Genomic DNA, 24,396 nt, shown 5'->3' on the forward strand with positions numbered 1-24,396 from the left:
ACACTTGGCCACTGGGTTTTACAGCTATTTGCAGACAGCAGAGGACTGTAGAGATTCAGGATTCCTAGGTTCAATTCCAGGTTCCGGAGGGGTGTGTGCTCTACTCTCGTGATTACACCATAAAACTTGAAATATTTGGTTTTTTTCTTAAAGTCCTGCTGCTGGCATTAGGAACTTTTGAGCCCTCATGGTTAGAGAGGAAAAGCTTGAAAACATGAAGCAAATGCACCCTAAAGGCTCAGAAACGAGAAGGTGAATAAAAAGAACCCCAAATCTATTGTTAATTATTTATTATTAATTATTATTATTATTTTAAAAAACTCAAGATTTTTATGCCAATCATGATTTTTCAGGTGTGACTCATGGTTGTGGGACTTTATGTTTTGTTTTGTTTTGGTTTGCTTGGTTGGTTTTTTTAACATTTGGGGTTGGCAATAGTTCTTCTGACATTTGAGTCAGGCCTATTCCTCCTTCTCTTCCTTGCTGCCTGGACTCCAGCCGGGGGAGGGCATTGACAACACAGGAGAGAGAAATTGTCCCTGTTCTCAGTGACTGCATCTGGTACAAGTGCAGAGAAAAAGTCCCACTCAGTCCCTGCAGCCACGGCATGGAGCGTGTTCAGTACAGATAGAATCTTAGGAAAATATTGTTGCCAAAGTCTAACAAAGTTTTATTGAGCATGTGTAAACTGAGATTATTAAAAAAAAAAAAAAAACGAGGAATCCTTGTGGCACCTTAGAGACTAACAAATTTATTTGGGCATAAGCTTTCGTGAGCTAGAACCCACTTCATCAGATGTATGAAGTAAAAAATACAGGAGCAGGTATAAATACATGAAAGGATGGGGATTGTTTTACCAAGTGTGAGGTCAGTCTAATGAGATAAATCAATTAACAGCAGGATGCCAAGGGAGGAAAAATAACTTTTGAAGTGGTAACAGAGTGGCCCATTACTCACACCTTCTTGTCAACTGTCTGTAACAGTAGGGAGAAATTAGTATTGAGGAGATTAAGTTTAGGTTTTGTAATGACCCAACCACTCTTTATTCAGGTCTAATCTGATGATATCTAGTTTGCAAATTAATTCCAGTTCTGCAGCTTCACATTGGAGTCTGTTATTGAAGTTTGTTTGGTCTGATGAAGTGGGTTTTAGCCCACAAAAGCTTATGCCCAAATAAATTTGTTAATCTCTAAGGTGCCACAAGGACTCCTTGGTTTTTTTTTGCTGATACCGACTAACGCGGCTACCACTGAAACCTGAGATTATTCAGAGCTTCTAACCTGGGAAAATTTGGGCAGCATTTGACAGGGATGATGAATGGTACATCCCTGACACCAGGGAAACCCACCCCATGCCAAATTTAAGGACCCCCGCCTGTAGCATTGAGGTGCTAGAACTTCTCTACTAAACTGCTGTAATAATTTTTAACATAGTCATAGTATTTTTCCCAAGTCTCCATCTCTGAATGGCTGAATCATTTTCGCTGAAGCTCTCAAAAAATGCAGACCCCTGGCATGGAAAATTTCAGCCCAGTTAAAACTTGGGAAAGTTACGAGCAACTGAAAAACAGGGTCTTGTAATAGAAAGTGTTGAACAACCTTAATTATAGGCAGCACTGCCTATAATATACATTTGGCTACCTATCCGGAAATCAGTAGTCCAGCAGAGCGCTGGACTGGCACTTCCTCTGGCCTGCTGGGTGACCTTGAGCAAGTCACTTTACTTCTCTGTGCCTCAGTTTCCCAATTAGGAAAATGATATCTCCTTTGTATAGTGCTTTGAGAACTACTGCTGGAAAGTGCTATATAAGATCTAGGTATTATTATTAAATAGTTTAATTAAGGTGTAAATGTTTTTACAAAAAATAAACTGAAGAAACATACTGGCATGGAAATGAGATGAGAGCTTCCATTTTCCCTCATACAGACTCAAAACTGCTTCTGTAATTAAACTGTGTTCAGGGGTTCAATTGGATTAACTACAGGAATGGTCCTCACAGAACATTTTCTTATGTGCAGCTAAATTCACAGAACATCACTATTTCTAAATTTGTGCTAATCCCTGCAAGACCAGGATGCACAAAGAAATGCAAACTTTGCAAATGCTTTTAGATACCAGACTAATGAATAATCTTGAGGAAAAAAGAAAAAGAAAAAAAGGCATAGCTGGAAGATACATTCAGCAAGCTCCATGCAAGCTGCAAATGCTGATACATTTGTAGACAGACAAGGGCCTCTTTAATTAACACAAATGTTAATGAATGAATTCAAATTAAAAAAATCAAAAAGAATAACAGCAGCAAATTGTGAATGATGTGTGAATGGTAAAACCCTGCCCAATGCATAGAGAGAAAAACAAACAGCACTCTGCAATCACTGCTGTGATGGGCTTTTTGCTGTAATTTTTGCCCGAGGTGCACCCAATAAAGCTCTCTATGCCTAGAACAAAACCCAAATAAAAAGATTTACTTGCATTTATTGCAATATTTTCCCCATATTATTTTCCCCTTTCTCTGTCTCAGATACACCTATTACTAGCCTTCTGCTAGCTAACAGCTTTTAAAACACCATTTCTGTATACACAGACTCACCCCAAGGTTTAAAGTGGACAGGGTCCTGGAGAGTTGTAATCCCAGCCCCCCCAAAATGACCTCTGAGGTGGGCTGGCTGGTGCTAAAAGGGGTTATGACATAACTGAGTCTGAAGCAGAGCTCTCTAACTGCTAAAAAGGGAGCATAGTGTCAACCTTCCTCATCCCGGGCTATTTTTACATTTCATACTCTTTTCAAGACATGATGCTAATAGAAATAATGTCACATACGGGATGTATGGAGGTACATGCACCGGGAATGGGTTTCAGGTTAGAAATAAGTTGTATGGATTTCTTTTGGTTTGTCTTCTGATTTTTTAACTTTTAGGCATAGTAATGCCATTATTTGCCACCTGAGGATCAGCACCGCACCACTCCTAACTTCATGTCTATCCCCAGCTAGCCTGTAAGCAGGCTGATTCAGTTGTTAAATTAGACAATACCAGGCTGGATCTCCACTCTGCTTCGGTTGCCTAGTGTGATGAAGTGGGATAGAGATGTGACGAAGTGGGAATGTTCTTAATGTTTTCCCTGAGTGCTGTGTGGGTGCCTCAGTTTCCCCTATGCATTTCTCGAGTGTCTAGGGGTGTGTGATTCTTGCAGAGCCCTAGGGGGCCAGTGTGATCCTGTCTGTACAGAGAATGGCCAACACCCTGTCTTCTGGCAACTAATGGCCTGGGGCCCTCCTCTGCAAAGGTGCCAACTAGAGGTGTTGAAGAACAAAGATCAGGTGACCTCCTGGCCCAGGAAAGAGACACAGGGAGAGGAGGGGCTGGAGAGTCTTCAGTTTGGGGCTGGCTGGGGAATCAGAGGGAACCCCAAGGTTGGGGTCTCAGCTCCCTACCCCCCAGAAGGACCTGACTAAGGGGTCCTGTTTATGCCTACAAGCTCTGGTTTGGACTGTGTTCCTGTTGTCTAATAAACCTTCTGTTCTACTGTCTGTCTGAGAGTCACGGTGAATTGCAGGAAGCCTGGTCTCCCTCCAAACTCCGTGACACCTAGTATTAAAAATAAAATTTTCTGCAACCCTCAAATGAAGCACTAATATTACATATTTTAATTAATGGTCCAAGCAGTGAACTTTTGTTACAAAATAAACCAATCCCATTATTGTGCAGATCCCTGAACTGTGACCTATTCAAAATAATTTAAAATTAGAAAGAATTTAAATAATTTATGTAAAAATGTATTAGAGTATGTATTTGGTACACATGAAATTAAGGGACTAGTAGCATTTGCTAGAATAAAGAAAAGTACAGACGCATTATAAATGTTTCATCATGAAATGCTGTCAATGCACCTCAAACATGACTAGAAACAGTCTCTTAGTTCCTGGTCTCAGTGCTGACAACTGTATGGAAAGTTGCTAGGATGTCATCTTGGGTTAGAGTATTAGCTTTTCACTTCCGGGAACCTGAGTTCATATGCTAACTGGTGGTTTAATCCTAGTCCTTAAAGTCCATATTAGTACACACAGCTAAACCACCACCTAAACTAGCACAATTTAAAAGCTTTTATGAAGTTTCTAAAATATCTTGGGTGTGACCCAAGAACCCCATAGTGCCAACAGGAACGGTGGTCAAGGAATAGCTTGATTTGGGATGTACATTGTGGTTCATCAAAGAATGTCATATGAGGTCTTAATGGAAAACTAGGGGTCACAATGGTCATCAATATCATTGTGAAAGGTATATATAGGTATTATGTAAGCAGTCATGTATATATATACTGATATTATGTTTTTAAAGTTTGTATCAAGGTATTAGTCACTAGCAGAGGTGAGGAACAGGTTTTCTTCCGGACACGAGATAAGAAATTTATAGCTCTCTGTCAGAATGTAAATTAAGCATTGAATGCACAGTGGATGCCTATTTACATATGAAGTCAGTTAAAGATGTGGCATTAACAAAAAAGCAGTACACAAGAAAAACAAGCCACAGGTGATTATCCCGTCCCTGAGGACAGATCGTGAACTTTGGAGATATATGTAGGAGGGGAAACAGACACCCCTTCATCCTGCGCTTAGGAAATAAATGGACAGCCTGCTTACATTCATCAGAAGGGGATCTCAGCTAAGCTTGGCTGAAAATGCTGCAAAAGACTTTGGGTGAGATAAAGCTTCTTTAGACAGGAGGTTAACCTGTTAGCTAAATTTAGTCTCTAGAAAGTGTGTTATAATTTTGTCTTATATGTAACCATTTGTTTCTAATATCCTTACTCATGATCGCTTGAATCTTGAATAATAACTTATTGTTTTCATTATAAACATACCTCAGTGTTGTGGTATTAAAGCAAAGTGCTGATCCTGAACTGAATCTCACAAGTGGCTCCTTTCAGAACAGCAGGCCTAGTAGTTCTATGAGGAGCCAGTGCCAGTGGCTGGATAACCAAGGGGAATGCTTCAAAGGGACTCATGGACTGGGATGCACCTACTGTTAAACTGCAAGGCAAAGTACATGCTGGCACACCCCAGAGCAAAGGGCTTGAGTGACTGATAGGCTGGTGGTGTTCAGGAGCTGCCACCCAGCCAAACATAGTCAAGATTTCCTCATACTGGAGGCTGTGGTCAGGGCCGGCTCTAACTTTTTTGCTGCCCCAAGCAGCAAAAAAAAGCGCCGCCCTCCAAGCCCCCCCCCCCCGAGCGCCCCGCCGCCGGCCCCCCCCCCCCCGCCCCGCGTCCCCGGCCGCCCCCCCCCCGGGCGCCCCGCCGCCGGGGCCCCCCCCCCCCCCCGCCGAGCGCCGCGCTGCCAGAGCGCCCCCCCCGCGGAATGCTGCGCCGCCGGAGCGCCCCCCCCCGCAGAATGCCGCGCCGTGCTGCCCCCCGCCACCCCAAGATTGGCCGCCCCTTACCAGGTGCCGCCCCAAGCATGTGCTTGGTTGCCTGGTGCCTGGAGCCGGCCCTGGCTGTGGTTACAAGGTGACTCTCAGTCCTGGATACCCAGAGAACCATCACACTGGGTTGTCTTTTCTGAAGGGATTTTCTTCCCAGCTTCTAAAATAGGGTGCCCTCCCAATGCAACATTATTTATACAACTGTCCCCTGCCTCATTTCCCAGGGCTTCTACTTCCTCCCCACTCAATAAGTCAAAGAATTACAGGAGGTAGGAGGAAGAGGAGAGAACCTGGTTAGGACTGAAACTCTAGTTCCTAAGTAGTAAGGTGCTGAAATCTGCATCACAAAGATCTTTTTATATTTTATCCCAGTACAACTTTCCTCCTCCTTCTTTGAATACTTCTATATCACAGCAGCTGTGCTCTTGCCAGGGGATCTTGACATGGCTCCCTCCAGAGTCTCATCAATATTATCACTGAATAGTCAGCAGTAATTGCTACTGAGCAAAATGATGTTCCTCCCTTTTTTCAGGCCAAATTCTGCTTTCAGTTATGTCACTCAAATCCAACAGAACTGTATTGTTCTCAGTGGAGTTACTGTGGATTTGCACAACTGTAAGTGAGAGCAACATTCGGCTCCCCTTCCTCACCGAATGTGTACTTCCTGTGTACTGCTTCCTTGTTGACGTCACATCTCTTTGTTAACATCTGACTTCATAGGTAAATCGGCATGCATTGTGCTTACAATGCCTTCTTCGCAGAATGAGATTGAGCTCAATATTCAAATTTGAATCTCCCACATTGAAAAATGTATTGTTAGTGTATTCCTGCTCAACAGCTCACAATGTTGCCTGCTGCACAATAGTTGGAGACAACGTGAAATGATTACTGGTAGTGCCATAAACTCAGAGAGAGATCACATTACAGAGGATATAGTCTACAAGGCAGTGGTCACAGTAATAATACTGGCAGAGGGCAGGGCTTCTCCTCAGCTTCTAAACACTTGCCACCACGCCCAGCCTCCTTTAAGAAGGCGTATTCTCTTAAAACAGGCAACTAAAAATACAGAAAAACAGTCTTTGAACTCACTCCTTTTCTCTCAGGCTTCAGGGCCACCCCACCCAGGATCCTTTGGCAGTTTACTAGCTCTAGCCAACTCGGTGCCCTTCTTGGAGCAGTAGCCCCAGGACTGCATCCCTCAACACCTGGCCTCTTGCTCCAGGGACCCACCAAAGGAGTTAGCTCCTCTCCACCATGACTTCCTTTCCCCAGGCACAGCCTGTCCCAATACTCCTTTCCACCTTCCATTTCCTATCCCCTGCAGGCCCAGGTCTAGCCCCGCCCCCTTTAATTGGCTGGATTTAGCTCACCTACTTTGACATAGAGGAGCTGGGCCTAGTTCTGCTCACAGGGACCAGTTACCCTGTGACAAATACTTAATATTTGCATAGCATGTTATATTTTCAAAGTACTCTACAGATATGAATTAACTAACCCCACAGTGACCCCATGCAGTTGCTGGGTAACTATTATCCCTATTTTAGAGTTAGGGAAACTAAGACAGGAAAGTGAAGTGGCATGCCCAAAGCCACAAAGTTAATCAGTGTAAAAGCAGGATTAGACTCCGAGATCTCTTGACTTCCATTCCCGTGCTCATTCCTCCAGACCACACTGCTTCTATGGTCATCGTCATGCTATTGGTCCAGAACTGACTCACAAGAATGGCCTCCACTATAAGAGGTAGGTTCAGTAAGTCGTCAGAAGTTTCATGGAATGGGAACAAATAATAGCTTATCATCCCTCAAAATTCAAGACACTTTATCTTTGGTAAATTCCCAGTGTGTGGCCACTAGAGGAAAGTAAAGACGTGAAATAAAAATTATACTTTCAAATAAAACTCACTCTTGCTCTATAAACTGCATTATTTCCAACATGGAAAGCCTAAAAAAATGGTCAATAATAATGCAAATGGAAATATGACTAGTGTATTCTTTTCCTATGGCAACGTTTTGAAGCTGATTTTTACAGAGCATATTTAACATTTCCTGATGCTCTGAAAGTCAATTTATGCAGAAAAAGACAGCAGCTAGGCATTTGCTTATTCCATTTTCCATTGCAGTAAAGATTTGTATCTTACTTTTTCTGAAAGCATCTTTAAAGAATTCTTCAAGCTGTCTGTAGAATGCAGGCTTGCAGAATTAAGCAGCTGGTCTGCATGGCTTGATATGAGGGGCTGTAGATGATTGATGTTGCTGAGAACTTCTTTTGCCTTGGCTGTGTTTTCAGGTGAATAGTAAATACACTGGTATCCAGTACTGTAATAACAAATGTGGAGACAGTTATAGAATGTCAAAAATCGTTTCCACTGTAAATAGCCAGATGGTTAACTGTGCACAAGATACAAGTTCTCACTATTTATATCACAAAAATGATAAGTTTGTTAAGCTTTACTATACATCTTTATTGACACTACACCTCTACCCCAATATAACGCGACCTGATAAAACATGAATTCGGATATAAAGCAGTAAAGCAGTGCTCCGGGTGGGTGGGGCTGCGCACTCCGGCGGATCAAAGCAAGTTCAATATAACGCGGTTTCACCTATAACGCAGTAAGATTTTTTGGCTCCCGAGGACAGCGTTATATCGGGGTAGAGGTGCATTTACATCTGTCTTCCTGATAGGCTAAAAGCAGTCCCTGCTGTAACCAGGACAGGAGGCTATTCATTGACGAACACTCCAGATAGTGTTATTCAAACTAATTATTCCCATGGTGCTCTGAAGGATGATCATGCCAAGCGAGGGGTGGGGGAAAAGGAAAATCCTTGAATTTTTATTTTATAATTGTGGAGAAAGAAAGGTTTATATTACCATTAACGACACATTCAGAGATCCACACTGGTTGGGTAATGACAAGAACAAGCATTAGACTCCCTAGATTTCCATCTTAACTCCTCTAGTAGGTTATTACCTATCTGGTGAAGTTCTCCAAAATGGGTCATTAATGCTTAATTGATCAAGGGCTCATAACAGGCTCTGATCAGCATCAGAGATCTGCTCACAAAATGATAAGGACAGGAGTTATTTCCAATGAAAAGGGTCACATGTCTAATTTCACTAGACAAGTGAAGGCATAGAACTGAGGAGGAAATTAATTATTGCTAAAACACTCAAGTGCCCCACCTAAAACTCATTGATTTTCTTTTTCATTGTTTACAAACTAGGTCTATTGATCCCTTGAGTCTCCTGCTGAAAACGTATTCCCTGTTTCCTTTCCTAACCAAGCACCATCCTCTTTCATTTCCTTATTGCCTCTTCCAGTCCTTCCAGATTATCACGTCTTTATCAATTTATCAATGTACACGTCTATTAGTTCTCTCCCCTACTTCTCCTTTGGTCTATTGCCTCTTTCCCCTCACCCTCTTGTACAAGATCCTTCCTTTGCCACTCAGAGAATTGCGCTTGAAAGTAAAACTACCCAAAATCTTTGGTAAGTTTCACACTGCAGCCCTAACTTAGCAAAAAGGGACAGAATGCGGCATCTGGGTTCTCTCACACTCCGTTCTGCTCCTTTGGGCTCTGTAGCCCAGAGTTCATTTCACTTTGATATCCACTCAGCAGAGAGCACATTAGACAGGTGTGGCAAGAGCTAGAGAGTTTCAGGATGACAAGGACAAGGGCAAGCTTTGATGCAGGGTGGTTCCAGTAGACTGTAGCTGAACTGTACAGCTAGCTGAGAACTGTAAACATGTGAGTAACTATCCACAATCGGATGATATTTGAATTCAGACAATATTTAACCCTCCATGATGTAACTAGAACTACCAGTTTTCCAAGTGGGTAGGCTCCTGGAATGTTACTGATAACAAAACAGTGCATCCTCTATCTCCCTGGCTGCAACTGTTCATCCTTCTTCTGTATCTTCTCCTGTCTCTCTCTCTCTCTCTCTGTAGCCTTTATTTCCTCCTTCATTTCACTGAACAGGATTTGAACCCTGATCTTCCTGTTTGCTTTTCTAACTCTTATTGCTTTCTCTCATTTCAATTTTCTCCCAGTCCTCTCTTTTTATTGCTTTCCCTGTTAATGCACCTTTCACTGCCCCTTTTGCTTGCTGGTTTTCTCTCACTGTAGCCCTGATACAGCAAAGCACTTAAGCACGTGTTTATGTCCCATTTAAATCATCCCGACTTAAGTATGCATAAGTACTTTGCTGAATTGCAACTTGAAATACTGCTGTAATCTGTTCTTCATTTTCTGTCTTTCATTGCTGCTTCCCCTCTCAGGCTGTCTTCAGTGCAGAGTTAGCCAGGATGATTAGCACCTGGGTCAGCCTAGCCCAACTGTGAACAGCCACTCCACAGAGCCATACCCAAATTACTGTGTCCTCACAGGTGCTGCACACAACCATGTGTGTGACTCACTAGGACTTTTGGGGGCACAACCCATGATTCTTTGTGCTGCAGTAGGCTGAGCTACTCTATGATTCTCTCTTAGTTAATTGTGGGAAAACTTGTCTGTCCTGGGCAAACAGAGGGAATTTTGGGAAGGCACTGGAGGTCTATCTGCACTTGAGTGATACAGCCTGCATCCTCAGGGCAGGTTACCAGCCAGAGTGAAAGCATCTGAGCTTTAGCCTATACCCCCATCTGGGCCAGCTACTTGCCAAAGTAGCATATAGAAAGTAACTGTGCTTGTTTTTGAGAAGTTGGGTGACAATTTTCATGCAGTCACCCTGCAGGGTTTTTTCCGTACACTTTTGTTTTTTAACTGGACTATGCCCCACAGGTGTTTTTCCCCTCAAACCCTGCCCATTGCAATGATGCAAATTCCTGCCCCATGCCAATTTTTTGCAGTTTTCTCGGCACTTTTTGACCAATCAGGCTTGTTTAGGGTGGTTTTCCTGGACCTGAGCATAACACTAGGAATTTGTGTGTGGATGGAAGGGGGCTGAGGGGCAACACCTGAGTAAGAGCCCAAAACTATGCCACGAAGACATACCCTCAGAATCACTGATGCTTTCTATTCCTGATAGTTCCTCTCCAGTTCTTTTTGATGATCCCCAGAGCCCTGCGCGGATACAAAAATGTGGATCCGCATCCAATCCACATCCACCAGGCTCAGTCCGTGATCCGCTGGCCGTCTTTTACCTATACTAACATCTGTATTCGCATCCACAGCAGCAAGCTGTCTCACAAGGGCTAGCGACAGGGGAGAGAGGGAAGGGAGCAAGGGCTTGCAGGGAAGAGGCAGCGCGAGGGTGGCACCTGGAGATGGGGGGCAGTGCGGGGGTGGTGTCTCGAGGAGAAGAGGGTTGCGGAGGGGAGGCTGGGGGGAAGGGGCGTTGCATCATGTGCTGCTCCAGGAGGCTCGTGAGCGATGGCACATGGCAGCAGCAGTATGTGCTGCATCACAGTGGGGCGGAGGGATGAGGCGACGGTGCCATGCCCGCTCCAATCCCTGTGGCCAGGTGCGGGTCCTGTTGCCCAGGAGCCACCAGGCCAGGCCCAGGACTGGGAGCACAGCCAGTGCTCCCCGGCCATGGTGGTGATGCTGGCACTGCCCGAGGGGCCCGAGCTGCTGGACAGGAAGCGGCGCACCGAGCAGGTGCTGGACAGCCCTGACTCCGACCTGCCACCCAGCCCCAGGCACTGGCTGCTGGCCCCGAGCATGCTGCGCCCCCCGGGCTGCCCAGGCTGGACGCCGCGGGCCAAGTGCCATCGGTGGGTAGAGCCCTACGTGGTTGTATCTGCATCCAATCCACTATCTGCAAAAATAGTCCGTGGATATCCGCATCGAACGATATGAAGCGGATATCTGCGGATTTGCAGGGCTCTACTGATCTCCTCTGTCCACCATACTGCATCTTCTGATGCATTTGGGTCTCTAACATCCCCATCACACACAGTCTACATTCTTTTCCCTTGGATTCCTATTAGCATTCCATTTCCAGCCTTCCCTGACTGCCCTCCCAAATCTGATCCCCATTACCTACTGTAGCAGGAAAGTTACAGTGTGTGCTATTAAACAGATACCATCCACAGTAATTAGATTTCCTGAGACATTGCAGGTCTTTCCCATTCTATGTATAGGCAATTGGAGCTTTTAAATCAAGGTAAATTGTGAAGACCAGAGATGGTCTCCCTTCTGAGTTAAGGCTCTTATGTGGTTGATTTGCCATACTTTGAAAGACACTAAACGACCAAAAATCTTTAGGCTTTCAGAATTTTAAGGTTAACTCTCAGTGACCATAAGAAGTTTTTGATAAAATTTCAAAGAAATTCAGCAATTAGTTTTCAGATTCAAAACAATTAAAATTACTCCTTTTGGAGATTTTTGAAATTTCTAATTTTTGTGTGTCCCCATATTAAACAAAGGGCTTCTGTTTAATGTTGTGTCTCCATATCTGATGAAAAGGCTACTTCAAGATTCACTGGAGAAGTCATTTCCGTAATTACCTTGTGCCCAGGATACTTTTCAGAACTCAATTTTCATATACAAACAAATTTCATAAATAGTATTACAGAAAATCTATGCATGAGACCCTGTCAATAAATCTGATGAAGAAACTTTTAAATGATAGGCACATCAATGCAAAAGCTGAATGCAGGATGTTACAACTGAGACTAAACTTGTGCACTGGGGAAAGGAAATTTTGTAGCTCCTGCATGTGAAATCAGATGCAATGTAAAAATATACCCTTGACATATAAAGTATGTAATTAGCAATGTATATGTTGAAAGAGACTATAATTATGTCTTCTGGGTTAGAGTAAAACTGTTTATTGGAATGTATAACATAACTTTCACATAATAGTATTGCTGATAATCAATTATATGCAGATTACCTTACGTGATCATTTCAGTTTTTAGATTATTTTTAATGGCAATGTAGTAGTGGTACAATTTGAATAAAGGTTATATTAATTACTTCAGCACTCTTAACTCTAAGTTAACACAGTTTGTTTGGCAAGAAGTACTGCAATATGCTAAATGTCTAGTTCTTAATGGCACTCCATGTAACTCCAACTCTACTCCTGCTGTTAATTGACTCATTTTTGTAATTGAGTTAAATTGCCACCATCTGCAAGGGGGTTAAAATCTTTTAATAATGAACATTTGACCCAGTGTTTCCCACAGTAATAATTGCTGATGTTAAAATGCAGAATTGAGAAGGTGCATATTGGAGGAAAAACATCCCTCACAAAATAACCGTGAACAAATACATATGCATATATCACTCTGCCTACCTAGCCAGTGGATTATTGTTTAAACATCACTTACAGTTTCATGGATACAATTTCTAATATGAAAAGTTATGAGGAAAATCAAATCGATAAAAATATGGCAAACTTATTGCATCCAGGAAATAAATCTGAATCTTCAAAAAATAACTAGATAAATTCCTGGAGGATAGGTCCTTCAATGGCTATTAGCCAGGATGGGCAAGGATGATGTCCCTAGCTTCTGTTTGCCAGAAGCTGGGAATGAGTGACAGGGAATGGATCTCTTGTTGATTACCTGTTCATTCCCTCTGGGGCACCTAGCATTTGCCACTGTCGGAATACAGGATACAGGGTTAGATGGACCTTTGGTCTGACCCAGCATGGCCATTCTTATGTTCTTAATCCACTCACCTGGGATTTTCAATCAGACTTTTGGGAGTTGTGCACCCAGCTTCCCCACTGAATTTCACAGGGAGCTGTGCAACTAAGTTCCTTAGGCCTTTTTAAAAAACCCAGTCCAGAATACTAAATCAAACTGAAGAAGAGCTCTCTGTAATCTCAAAAGCTTGTCTCTCTCACCAACCGAAGTTGGTCCAACAAAAGATACTACCTCCCTCACCTTCTTTCTCTAATACCCTGGGACCAACACAGCTATACCACTTCATAAATTAAAAAAAGTAAAATCCTATGTTATATCTAATCTATCTGTACTTATGAAGTCATCATCATGGGCCATGATCCTCAGCTACAGCCAAGGCCAGATTTTGCGGCTTGGAGATGTTAGTGTGCATAGCTTGCCTTTGTGTACTCTTCCATCCCAGTCCCCAGCATAACTCAGGTCAACTTGCTGGCTGTTCTAAGTGCCCTCAGCTGTCAATGGCCCTAAGCTGCTTGTGGCAGCCAATCATCAGCTAAGTGTAGGACCATCCTGGGTATACTCTCTTTCCCCAGCCCTATACAGTGGCCTCAGTTGGGCTGCAGTGATAGCGGCATAGGAACCGCTTTGGTGGCTCTACACTACCATGATTCTGCCTCTTGGGGAGATCCTCTCTGAGCCAGGTAATTCAACTTTAGGATCGCTGTTTAATGGTGCAAAATGTCCTAACACAGGGGAGAATCTGGTCCATAGTAACTAAGCACAGTTCTCAGGAGAAAAATATTGTGCTTGCACCTCAACCCAAAGCAGAGAGTTAAATTGTGCCATTTTGGTAAAGTCCTTTATTGGGAAAGTATGGAACTGCACTACTTTTAGGGGAAGCGTGCATGCTACACCTGCGTTTATGATGAAACACTGTTCTCTCCTCTCCCTGCCCGCTCTTTGTGCTGGCGCAGAAGAGAGGACAGAGCCATAGCTTCACCTCCTCCATGACACTCTCCGATCCCTTTGAGGGAGAATGCACCAATAGGTCTGCCAAAGGCAGCAGTCCCTGTTCTCTCCCAAGCATAGAGGCTATAACCATTCGTGGCCCCTGTGTGGGAGTGTTATCCCTTCTCTGATACACACACCTGTAGAAGTGCCTGGGACAATCTGGCCAATAGAATCTAGTACACAGAAAAATATTTTGATAAGATTTTTACATACCAAATGAATGATTTGGCAAGCTGCTGAGGTTTTCTGGTAAAATTTCCAGTGAATCTGATGCATGCATTTTATGGACACTGCAAAAATGTTCATCTCTCTCCCTCATGCACATACACAAAGAGAGGGAAAGTGAACAAAGAGTAATGTCTCCCTGAAAAGTGCTGTGTGACAGGCTGTGATTTCCCTTTGAAAATAAAGGCTACAATTAGATCAAACACAAGTCATTATTATTTCAACATGACTGGGGGTTTCTGTGAAACATTACCATTTCAGACTCCTCAGAGAGTGGAAATGGGTTGAAGGTTATGAGACACAGGTAATAGGAACCCTGAAGATTTTTGTTTTAATGAAACCCCTGGTAATGAGTACATTATGGAAGAAACTCACCTCGATCAAAGATATGGACCATGTTTAATAAAAAAGGGTCTGTTTAGACAATTTAAACCCATATCAAATAATTATAGCTCTTTTAAAAATAGTTTCAATGCTTTTTCAGCTTCAAGTTTATTTTAGTGAAGACTAGAAATATTTCAAGGGCCTTATTAAAAGCTGGCAGAAAAAACTCTCCAAACAAATCATAGAACCTAATGCAGCTTCTGGAGCACCTCTGTTTTCCTTGATGGTTAGTAGTGGAGCATTAAAGGTCTTATAATTACAAGCCTATGTGTTTTGGCTGAAGCACATAGCACCAAATTAGCTTTTAAATAAGAAGAAAAAAGTCCTTGGTGTATCTTGAAAATGATTTATGAACATTTAAAGCACTGAAGCATTACATCAATATAATGTATAGCACATCTAACTTCATGTTCCTGAACAATTTGGTTCTACAAATAATAGTTTACTCTGCCACCTAGATTGGTGGAAAGACAGATCTTTCCATTTACTGGAAGATGAAGCAGCCTGTATTAGCAGAACAACAGAAGATTGAGCCTGAACAATTGATTTTCTTTCTCCTTTTGCTAGAAACTACAGTTGCTTAAAAAAAAAACAAAAAAAAAACCTGCACATAAAAACATTAAAAATAAATAAATATGCTATCTAGAGATTATTAATACAGCACAGCTGTCCACCTTACAGAAAGTAAAGAGATCCCTCCCCCCAATGAAGAATCATATGAAACTTCTGTATGTCCTATTTTTTAAGGTCTTACAGACATCACAGCAAAACACTTCTATCATTAATACAGTAGATTTTGGGGTTAGTGCTTATTTGCCCATATAGATTAAAAATTACTTCATAACAATTATTCTAATTGGTGCTGAGGTATTTACCATCTGTGCTGATCAGAGGTCATTCAGTTATAAGGGTTAGAGTGGATGTAAATCATATGTCTGATGTTTCTAGTGATAGGAGCTTTTTAAATGCCACTCAGTTTCAGGTAAAGAAATTTATAGATTGTTGAAATGCCAGCTTGAGCCAATTAGAACCTGACTAACCTGTCTTGGGATCAAAAATCTTGCTTTCTCTTTACAAGATGAATTTTTGTTTTTTATTATGTACGTTCTTTATTTAGAAAATTCATTGTTTTAAGTATCTGGATGTACTGATCATTTGGTTATAATGATCACATGAGAGCTACAAAAATATTGTTCTTTATAATAGGACTCCCCAGTACCTCTGATACCTTCCTCATGGTGAAAATGAATTCCATATGTTTTCCAGTTTCTTTAACCAGTCTTCCAAATGATATAGAACTATTTTTTTTTTGCCTTGGTAAACTTTCTTGCAATGAATTTTATATACACTGTTTGGTTTGACAATTAAAAATGCAATTATGCCTCACAAACTGTAGTAGATGGAGCATAACCTTGATATCAGTTAACTCTACCTCTTACCATTTCTACTGCAGGGGTGGACTTGAATCAAAGTCAAGACACCCAGTCGAAGTTCTGCATAATTTTTAGTATGCTGATATTGTTGGATATTTCAATAAGCTGTATTAATAATCAAATAGGGGTCAAAAACATACTAGGTACTCCTGTTGTATGCAGTGACAATGTGGCCTAGAAGGCTACAGGGAACCTTCCAAGTTTGGCTTGGGAGGTAATCTCTTCCACATCTCTTTAAGGCTAGGTCTACACTACCCGCCTGAATCGGCGGGTAGAAATCGATCTCTCGGGGATCGAATTATCGCGTCTCGTCGGGACGCGACAATCGATCCCCGAATCGACGCTCTTACTCCACCAGCGGAGGTGGGAGTAAGCGCCGTCGACGGGGAGCCGCAGAGGTCGATTTTGCCGCCGTCCACACAGCGGGGTAAGTCGGCTCTGATAAGTCGAATAGCGTAGCTGAATTTGCATATCTTAAATCGACACCCCCCCCCGTAGTGAAGACCTGCCCTCAGTCTTCAGCACAGTTAGCCTAGAGGAAACAGTTGCTAGATCTGCATTTTTATTTGTTCACTTTACATTCCGCCTGATATCGCCAGGTGTCACTTTTTCTCTCAACCAAGGCTTCAAAAAGGTGCTCCCTTTGTAAAACAGAAAATTTTAAGCTGCCCGTGGAAATGCTAAGTGTGTCCTCACAGAATCTTCATGCAGCTAAATAAACATGCATACAAAATAAAGTCGTCTTCAGGACAGTAAAAGAATTTTCTCCCTAGTAAGAATCAGAAAGTTTCTTTCAAATATTTCCTTTTGCTTTCAAATGTTGCCTGTCTAAAGTGTTTCTTTGCCTTGAATATTAAGATATGGGAGATTATTTTAGGACCATTTCATTGCTTCCCAGGGAAAAACCTGCAGGGGACCAAAGAAGGAGGACAAAAATCAGTGCATTTCCCCTGGCAGAGTTTTCCCTGCACTATTTCCTCAAGTAGGTGCAGCTGGGGAGCTGTGGATTTTGGAGGCTTTGCCCCTTCCCAGTTGGGGACCCATGGGCAAAGGGCCTCTTGCATGTGGGGGAAGGAATTGTCCTTTCAGGGTTGGCTGATGATTCATTGCACCTTCATCCCATCTAGCACCTGGGATCTACCGGAAGCCACACTGACAGTCTGTGGTACCTTGCAGCAACTCAGTAGCAAAAGGCAATCAAAGCTCAAACCTGTATTACCTCACAGACATATCTATTTCAGGTTTCAGAGTAGCAGCCGTGTTAGTCTGTATCCGCAAAAAGAACAGGAGTACTTGTGGCACCTTAGAGACTAACAAATATATTTGAGCATAAGTTTTCGTGGGCTACAGCCTACTTCATCGGATGCACGTAGTGGAAAATACAGTAGGAAGATATATATAGGTGTGGGGGGGGGGGGGGGGGGGAATAAGCATTGGGAACTATTTCCCCATGCTTATTCCCCCGCCCCTCCAGTTCCTCATATCTCCTTGTCAATTTCTGTAAATGGGCCATTTTCATTACCACTACAGTTTTTTTTCCTCCCCTGCTGATAAAAGCTCACCTTAACTGATCACTCTCCTTATAGTGTGTATAGTAATACCCATTGTTTCATGTTCTCTGTTTATATTTATATATTGTGACAGACCCAGACCAGTGGGGTACAGGAATCTGGTAGAGGGCAAATATACTGGTCACTGGATGAGTAGTTTTCTGTTCCCTGAGTGACCAGAGAAGGGGCTGCACTAGAGTAATCAGGAACCTGCTAGAACCAGTTAAGGCAGGCAGGCTAATTAGGACACCTGGAGCCAATTAAGAAGAAGCTGCTAGAATCAATTAAGACAGGCTAATCAGGGCACCTGGGTTTTAAAAGGAGCTCACTTCAGTTTGTAGTGCGAGAGTGTGAGCAGGGCCGGCTCTAGGATTTATGCCGCCCAAAGCAAAAACAATTTTGGCCGCCCCCCGCGCCTCGCCCCCGTTTTTTAATTACCCCCCCCCCGGCCCCACCTCAACTCCGCCCCTTCCCCAAATCCCCAGCCCTGTCTCCTCCCCCCAGGCTCTCAAGCCTAAGAGGGAGGGGGAGAAGCGGCGCCCGCGCCGCGGCCACTCGGAGTCTCCCCCTCCCAGTTTGAGAGCCTCAAGCCTGGGAGGGAGGGGGAGCAGCGGCGCACGAAACGGCTGTTTTGCGCGCTGCGGCCACTCGGAGTCTCCCCCTCCCTCCCAGGTTTGAGAGCTGTTTCACGTGCCAGCAGCAGCAGAGGTGAGCTAGGGCGGCCGGGGCACATTTTTAGGGGCGGCATTCTGGCGCCGGCCATGCCGCCACTAAAAATGTGCCGCCCCTAAAAATGTGCCGCCCCAAGCACCAGCTTGTTTTGCTGGTGCCTAGAGCCGGCCCTGAGTGTGAGGAGCTGGGAGCAAGAGGCGCAAGGAGCTGAGAGGGTGTGCTGCTGGAGGACTGAGGAGCACAAGCGTTATCAAACACCAGGAGGAAGGTCCTGTGGTGAGAATAAGGAAGGTGTTTGGAGGAGGCCATGGGGAAGTAGCCCAGGGAGTTGTAGCTGTCATGCAGCTGTTACAGGAGGCACTATAGACAGCTGCAGTCCACAGGGCCCTGGGCTGGAACCCGGAGTAGAGGGCGGGCCCGGGTTCCCCCCAAACCTCCCAATTGACCTGGACTGTGGGTTCTTCCAGAGGGGAAGGTCTCTGGCCTGTTCCCCAACCCACAAGGTGAATCTCTGAGGCAAGAAAATCCCCCAATAAGCGCAGGACCCACCAAGACAGAGGAGGAACTTTGTCACACTGGTGTCAAAGGTGGGATTTTGGGGTGCACAGCGCGGCGGAAGGAGGGTGATTTAAAAAACAAAACAAAAAAAAACAAAAAAGGGAGAGGGTTTATTTTTTTTCACCACAATGGATGATGTAGTGCGGGCACTGATACAAGCTACGGCGGCCCAGCAGGAGGCTACCCGTGTCCAGGTAGCCGCCCAACGGGAGGCAGTGTGGCTGCAGCAAGAGACTAATCGCCTGCTGATGGACCAGGCTGCTCAAGACCGAGCTATGTTGCGGGAACTGGTAAACCAGGTAATGTCCTTTACAGAGCTGAATCGCGTCCATGATGGGACGCGGCTCATACGGTCCAGACATTGGCTGCAGAAAATGACATGGGAGGATGATGTAGAGGCATACCTTCTGGTCTTTGAGAGGACAGCCCTACGGGAGGCCTGGCCTTGAGATCAGTGGTCTGGCATCCTTGCCCCATTCCTGTGTGGGGAGGCCCAGAAGGCCTACCATGATCTGCCTGAAGAGGCTGCGGCAGACTACCCCCAGCTGAAAGCAGAGATCCTGGCCAGATCTGGGGTAACGACAGCAGTGCGGGCCCAGCAGTATGACGGTTGGAGGTACCAGGAAGACAAAACCCCGCGGTCCCAATTGTATGACCTCATCCATCTCGCACGAAAGTGGTTGCAAACAGAGTCCCGGAGTCCGGAAGAGATACTAGCGGTTCTGGTCATTGACCGATACATGAGGGGACTAACACCAGACCTTCGTGCCTGGGTAAGCCGGAACGAACCCTCCACCTATGACGAGGTTGTCGCCCTGGTAGAGAGGCGAAGGACAGCGAGGGAGCTGACCCGACCAGTTGAGGAAGAGGCACCCCGGGTTAAACTAGCAGCACCGAGCCCTAAAGTTCGGGTGATTGGGCCACCAGGAGGGTCCAGGTGGAAAAAGAGAGAGGCTGAAGGCCCATCAGAGGCCACAAAGAGTCAGAGCACTGAGGGAGAAGAGGATCGTGATGTTAGACTGCCCAAACCAAGAGACCGGGGAACGCCTAGGGCGCCATACAGATATTATGCCTGCGGGGAGTGGGGACACATAGCTGCGCAGTGTCCCAATGCTGAGGAGCCTATGCAGTGTAACCTGGGGAACTGGGCAGATCCATGCTCCCTAATCCACCTTGTGGGGGTCTCACTAACCCCACATATGTATACCAGACCAGTGAAACTAAATGGGGTAGGGACCATGGCACTGGTTGATTCGGGGAGTGCTATCACGCTTATCTCAGGGAAGCTCGTGAAGCGTAGTCAGCTGCTACATGCTAAACGTACGGGAATAACATGTGTCGATGGGACAGTTAGCTACTACCCCACCATCCCAGTAAAAATCGAGATCCAAGGGAAGACTACTGAGGTAGCAGCAGGTGTAGTCCCTAAACTCCCATACCCGGTGCTCATAGGGAGGGACTTCCCAGGGTTTGGAAACTTACTCCCAGTAGGGGGATTGGAGAAAGATGGGGACCCACAAATTGGTGAGGCATCCACAGCAGATTGTCAACCCCCAATCTTCTCTGAAATATCCCCAGATTTGTTCTCCACTCCCAGACAGGTTAGAAAGACAAAAAGGGAAAGAAGGGCAGCTAAGGCCTTGGGAACCCGAATACTGACCCAAAGCCAGAGGGTCGCTCTTGTAGGTAGGCGGACCCGCGCAGCTGAAAAGCAGGCCACGCAGGAGGGAGAAGCACTTGAGTCTGACCCCCACCCTAATGCTTCTGAACCAGTAGAGGCAACAGAGACTGGGCCCCTAGATCTTGGGCAGATTAGCCCCGGGAGAGGAAATTTTGGACGGGACCAGGCAGAAGACCCAAGGTATGACAACATTAGGAAGGAGGTGACTGAAATAGATGGGGTCCCCGTGGAAGGCAAAACCCAGGGACCAGGACCCTACTTCATAATGAAGAAGGATCTCTTATACCGGGTTGCACCAGTAGAGGGGCAGAAGGTACAGCAGATCCTAGTACCTCAAAAACACCAGAACGCTGTATTAAGTCTTGCTCATAGTCATCTTTTTGGGGGGCATTTGGGGGTAGAGAAGACCCTGGCACGAGTCCTACGACGGTTCTTCTGGCCCGGAGTACATGAAGAAGTGCGGAGGTACTGTACCTCCTGCCCAGAGTGTCAGCTGCACAGTCCCCATCCCCACTTGAGGGCACCTTTAGTACCCCTTCCCATCATAGAGGTCCCCTTCGAGCGAATAGCCATGGACCTAGTGGGACCCCTGGAGAAGACACCAATATATACTTGTTGTTTTGGACTATGCTACTCACTACCCAGAAGCCGTCCCCCTGCGGAACACGGCTTCTCAAACTATAGCCAAAGAGCTGGTGGGGATCTTTGCCCGAATGGGGCTACCGAAGGAGATATTAACCGACCAAGGAACCCCATTTATGTCGAAGCTAATGAAGGACCTCTGTACGCTGCTCCATATACATACCCTGAGAACTTCGGTCTACCATCTGCAGACTGATGGGTTGGTAGAAAGGTTTAACCGAACCCTCAAGGCTATGATAAGGAAGGTGGTAAGTCGGGACAGGAAGGATTGGGACACCCTACTACCCTACCTTATGTTCGCTATCTGGGAGGTATCTCAGGCCTCAACTAGGTTTTCCCCCTTTGAGTTATTATACGGGCATCACCCCTGTGGCATACTAGATATCGCCAAAGAGATCTGGGAAGAGGAACCCAATGAGGGGAGAAATATAATAGAGCATGTAATGCAGATGCGAGACCGGATAGCCCGGGTTACCCCTATTGTACGGGAATATTTGGAGAAGGCACAGGAGGCCCAGGCAAAAGTGCGACAGTTCCAACCAGGGGATCGGGTTATGGTGTTGGTACCCACGGCAGAAAGCAAGCTTCTGGCCCAATGGCAGGGGCCCTATGAGGTGGCTGAACCCGTGGGGGAAGTAACCTACAAGGTGCGGCAGCCAGGATGCAGAAAACAAGAACAGATTTATCACGTTAACCTTCTGAAACTCTGGCATGCACAAGAGGCATGCACAATGGTCCAAAAAGATCTAACCCAGGAAAACAAGCCTTCCAAAGAGGTGAGAGTGTCTCCCGATTTAACACCAGACCAGAAGAATGAGGTGTCTGAGATGATCTTCCAGAACCAAGATGTGTTCTCGACAAAACCGGGTCGAACAACCGAGACATATCACCACATCGTCACGAACCCTGGGGCCAGAGTAACAATGAGGCCCTATCGGGTGCCAGCGGCAAAAAGGGAGGAAATAAAAGCAGAAGTAAAAAAAATGCTGGCTTTGGGGATCATCAAAGAATCCCACAGTCAGTGGTCCAGCCCAATCGCGCTGGTGCCCAAACCTGATGGCACCACAAGATTTTGCAATGACTTCTGGCGACTAAACAAAGTATCCCAGTTCGACGCGTACCCCATACCTCGCATAGATGAGCTAGTGGACCGTCTGGGTAATGCCCGGTACTTGACTACCCTAGACTTGACAAAGGGGTACTGGCAGATTCCCCTTGCAGAAGACGCAAAGGAAAAGACTGCGTTCTCTACACCAGAGGGTCTTTTTCAATATACTGTCCTCCCTTTTGGACTACATGGGACCCCAGCTACCTTCCAGCGCCTCATGGACAAGCTATTACGCCTGCATGACAGTTATGCTGCTGCCTACTTGGACGATGTGGTCATTCATACCCCAAACTGGGAAACCCACCTGGAGAAGGTGGAGGCAGTCCTCGATACCTTCAGGTGAGCTGGCCTTACAGCAAACCCTGCCAAGTGGGCTAAAGGGTTTACAGAGGCCAAATATCTTGGCTACATTGTGGGTAAAGGTTTGGTAAAACCCCAAGTGAACAAGTTAGAGGCCATCCAAAATTGGCCCCGATCAAGTCGCAAGAAACAAGTCTGGGCATTCCTAGGTGTGGTGGGGTATTACCGACGATTTATCCCCCACTTTGCCACAAGGGCAAGCCCCCTGACAGACCTAGTGAAAGCCTGTGGACCTGATCTGGTGAGATGGTCTGATGCAGCAGAGGAAGCATTCACAGACCTACGGACTGCCCTCTGCAGTAACCCCGTACTGATAGCCCCTGATTTCACCAAGGAGTTTATCCTGCAGACGGATGCATCGGAAGTAGGGTTGGGGGCCGTTCTATCACAGATGGTCGGGGAGGAGGAACACCCAAATCTATACCTCAGTCGGAAACTCCTTCCAAGGGAACAAAAATATGCAGTGGTGGAGAGAGAATGCCTCGCTGTAAAATGGGCCATGGAAACATTGCGCTACTACCTGCTCGGGCGCAGATTTGTCCTCGTGACCGACCATGCCCCTCTTCAATGGATGCAGCGGAACAAGGAGAAGAACACAAGGATGACCAGATGGTTCTTATCCCTCCAACCTTTCCAGTTCCGTGTGCAACACAGAGCAGGGAGCCGTCATGGCAACGCCGATGGCTTGTCACGTGTGCATTGTCTGGCGTCCCAAGCTGCCCAACCCCTTGGTGTTGAGCAGGGGGGAGGGATATGTGACAGACCCAGACCAGTGGGGTACAGGAGTCTGGTAGAGGGCAAATATACTGGTCACTGGATGAGTAGTTTTCTGTTCCCTGAGTGACCAGAGAAGGGGCTGCACTAGAGTAATCAGGAACCTGCTAGAACCATTTAAGGCAGGCAGGCTAATTAGGACACCTGGAGCCAATTAAGAAGAAGCTGCTAGAATCAATTAAGGCAGGCTAATCAGGGCACCTGGGTTTTAAAAGGAGCTCACTTCAGTTTGTAGTGCGAGAGTGTGAGGAGCTGGGAGCAAGAGGCACAAGGAGCAGAGAGGGTGTGCTGCTGGAGGACTGAGGAACACAAGCGTTATCAGACACCAGGAGGAAGGTCCTGTGGTGAGAATAAGGAAGGTGTTTGGAGGAGGCCATGGGGAAGTAGCCCAGGGAGTTGTAGCTGTCATGCAGCTGTTACAGGAGGCACTATAGACAGCTGCAGTCCACAGGGCCCTGGGCTGGAACCCGGAGTAGAGGGCGGGCCCAGGTTCCCCCCAAACCTCCCAATTGACCTGGACTGTGGGTTCTTCCAGAGGGGAAGGTCTCTGGGCTGTTCCCCAACCCACAAGGTGAATCTCTGAGGCAAGAAAATCCGCCAATATGCGCAGGACCCACCAAGATAGAGGAGGAACTTTGTCACAATATCTATATCTATATATATCTTCCTACTGTATTTTCCACTACATGCATCCGATGAAGTACGCTGTAGCCCACGAAAGCTTATGCTCAAATAAATTTGTTAGTCTCTAGGGTGCCACAAGTATTCCTGTTCTTTTTGCAGACAAATCTATGCACACATCCAGGAACTGGCCCCATGGAGAGCAGCACCATTGCAGGCTTAGGGCTTCTGTAGACTTTAGAGGATGGAGCAGGGAGAGAGAACTGTGGGATCTGGCCCTTTGTAGTAAGAGAGTATGAAAGTAAGAGGTGGCTGCCAGTCCCCTTGCTGGTCTCAGTCTTTTGACATACACCTTACTGTCAATTTTCAACTCCAG

General features: G+C 45.5%; 1 protein-coding gene across 1 annotated transcript in view; it reads right to left on the reverse strand.

Annotated features, from left to right (window-relative positions):
- The window catches only part of INPP4B (inositol polyphosphate-4-phosphatase type II B), a 312,722-nt gene that overhangs the window by 111,522 nt on the left and 176,804 nt on the right, over positions 1 to 24,396 (reverse strand). Inside the window, exon 14 of the mRNA XM_029910663.1 lies at positions 7,559 to 7,736. Coding sequence (XP_029766523.1) covers positions 7,559 to 7,736 — 178 coding nt within the window. The remainder of the gene's footprint in view (positions 1 to 7,558; positions 7,737 to 24,396) is intronic.

This window comes from Terrapene carolina, unplaced genomic scaffold, assembly GCF_002925995.2.
Source record: "Terrapene carolina triunguis isolate 2854851 unplaced genomic scaffold, T_m_triunguis-2.0 Scaffold66, whole genome shotgun sequence".
NCBI lineage: Eukaryota > Metazoa > Chordata > Testudines > Emydidae > Terrapene > Terrapene triunguis.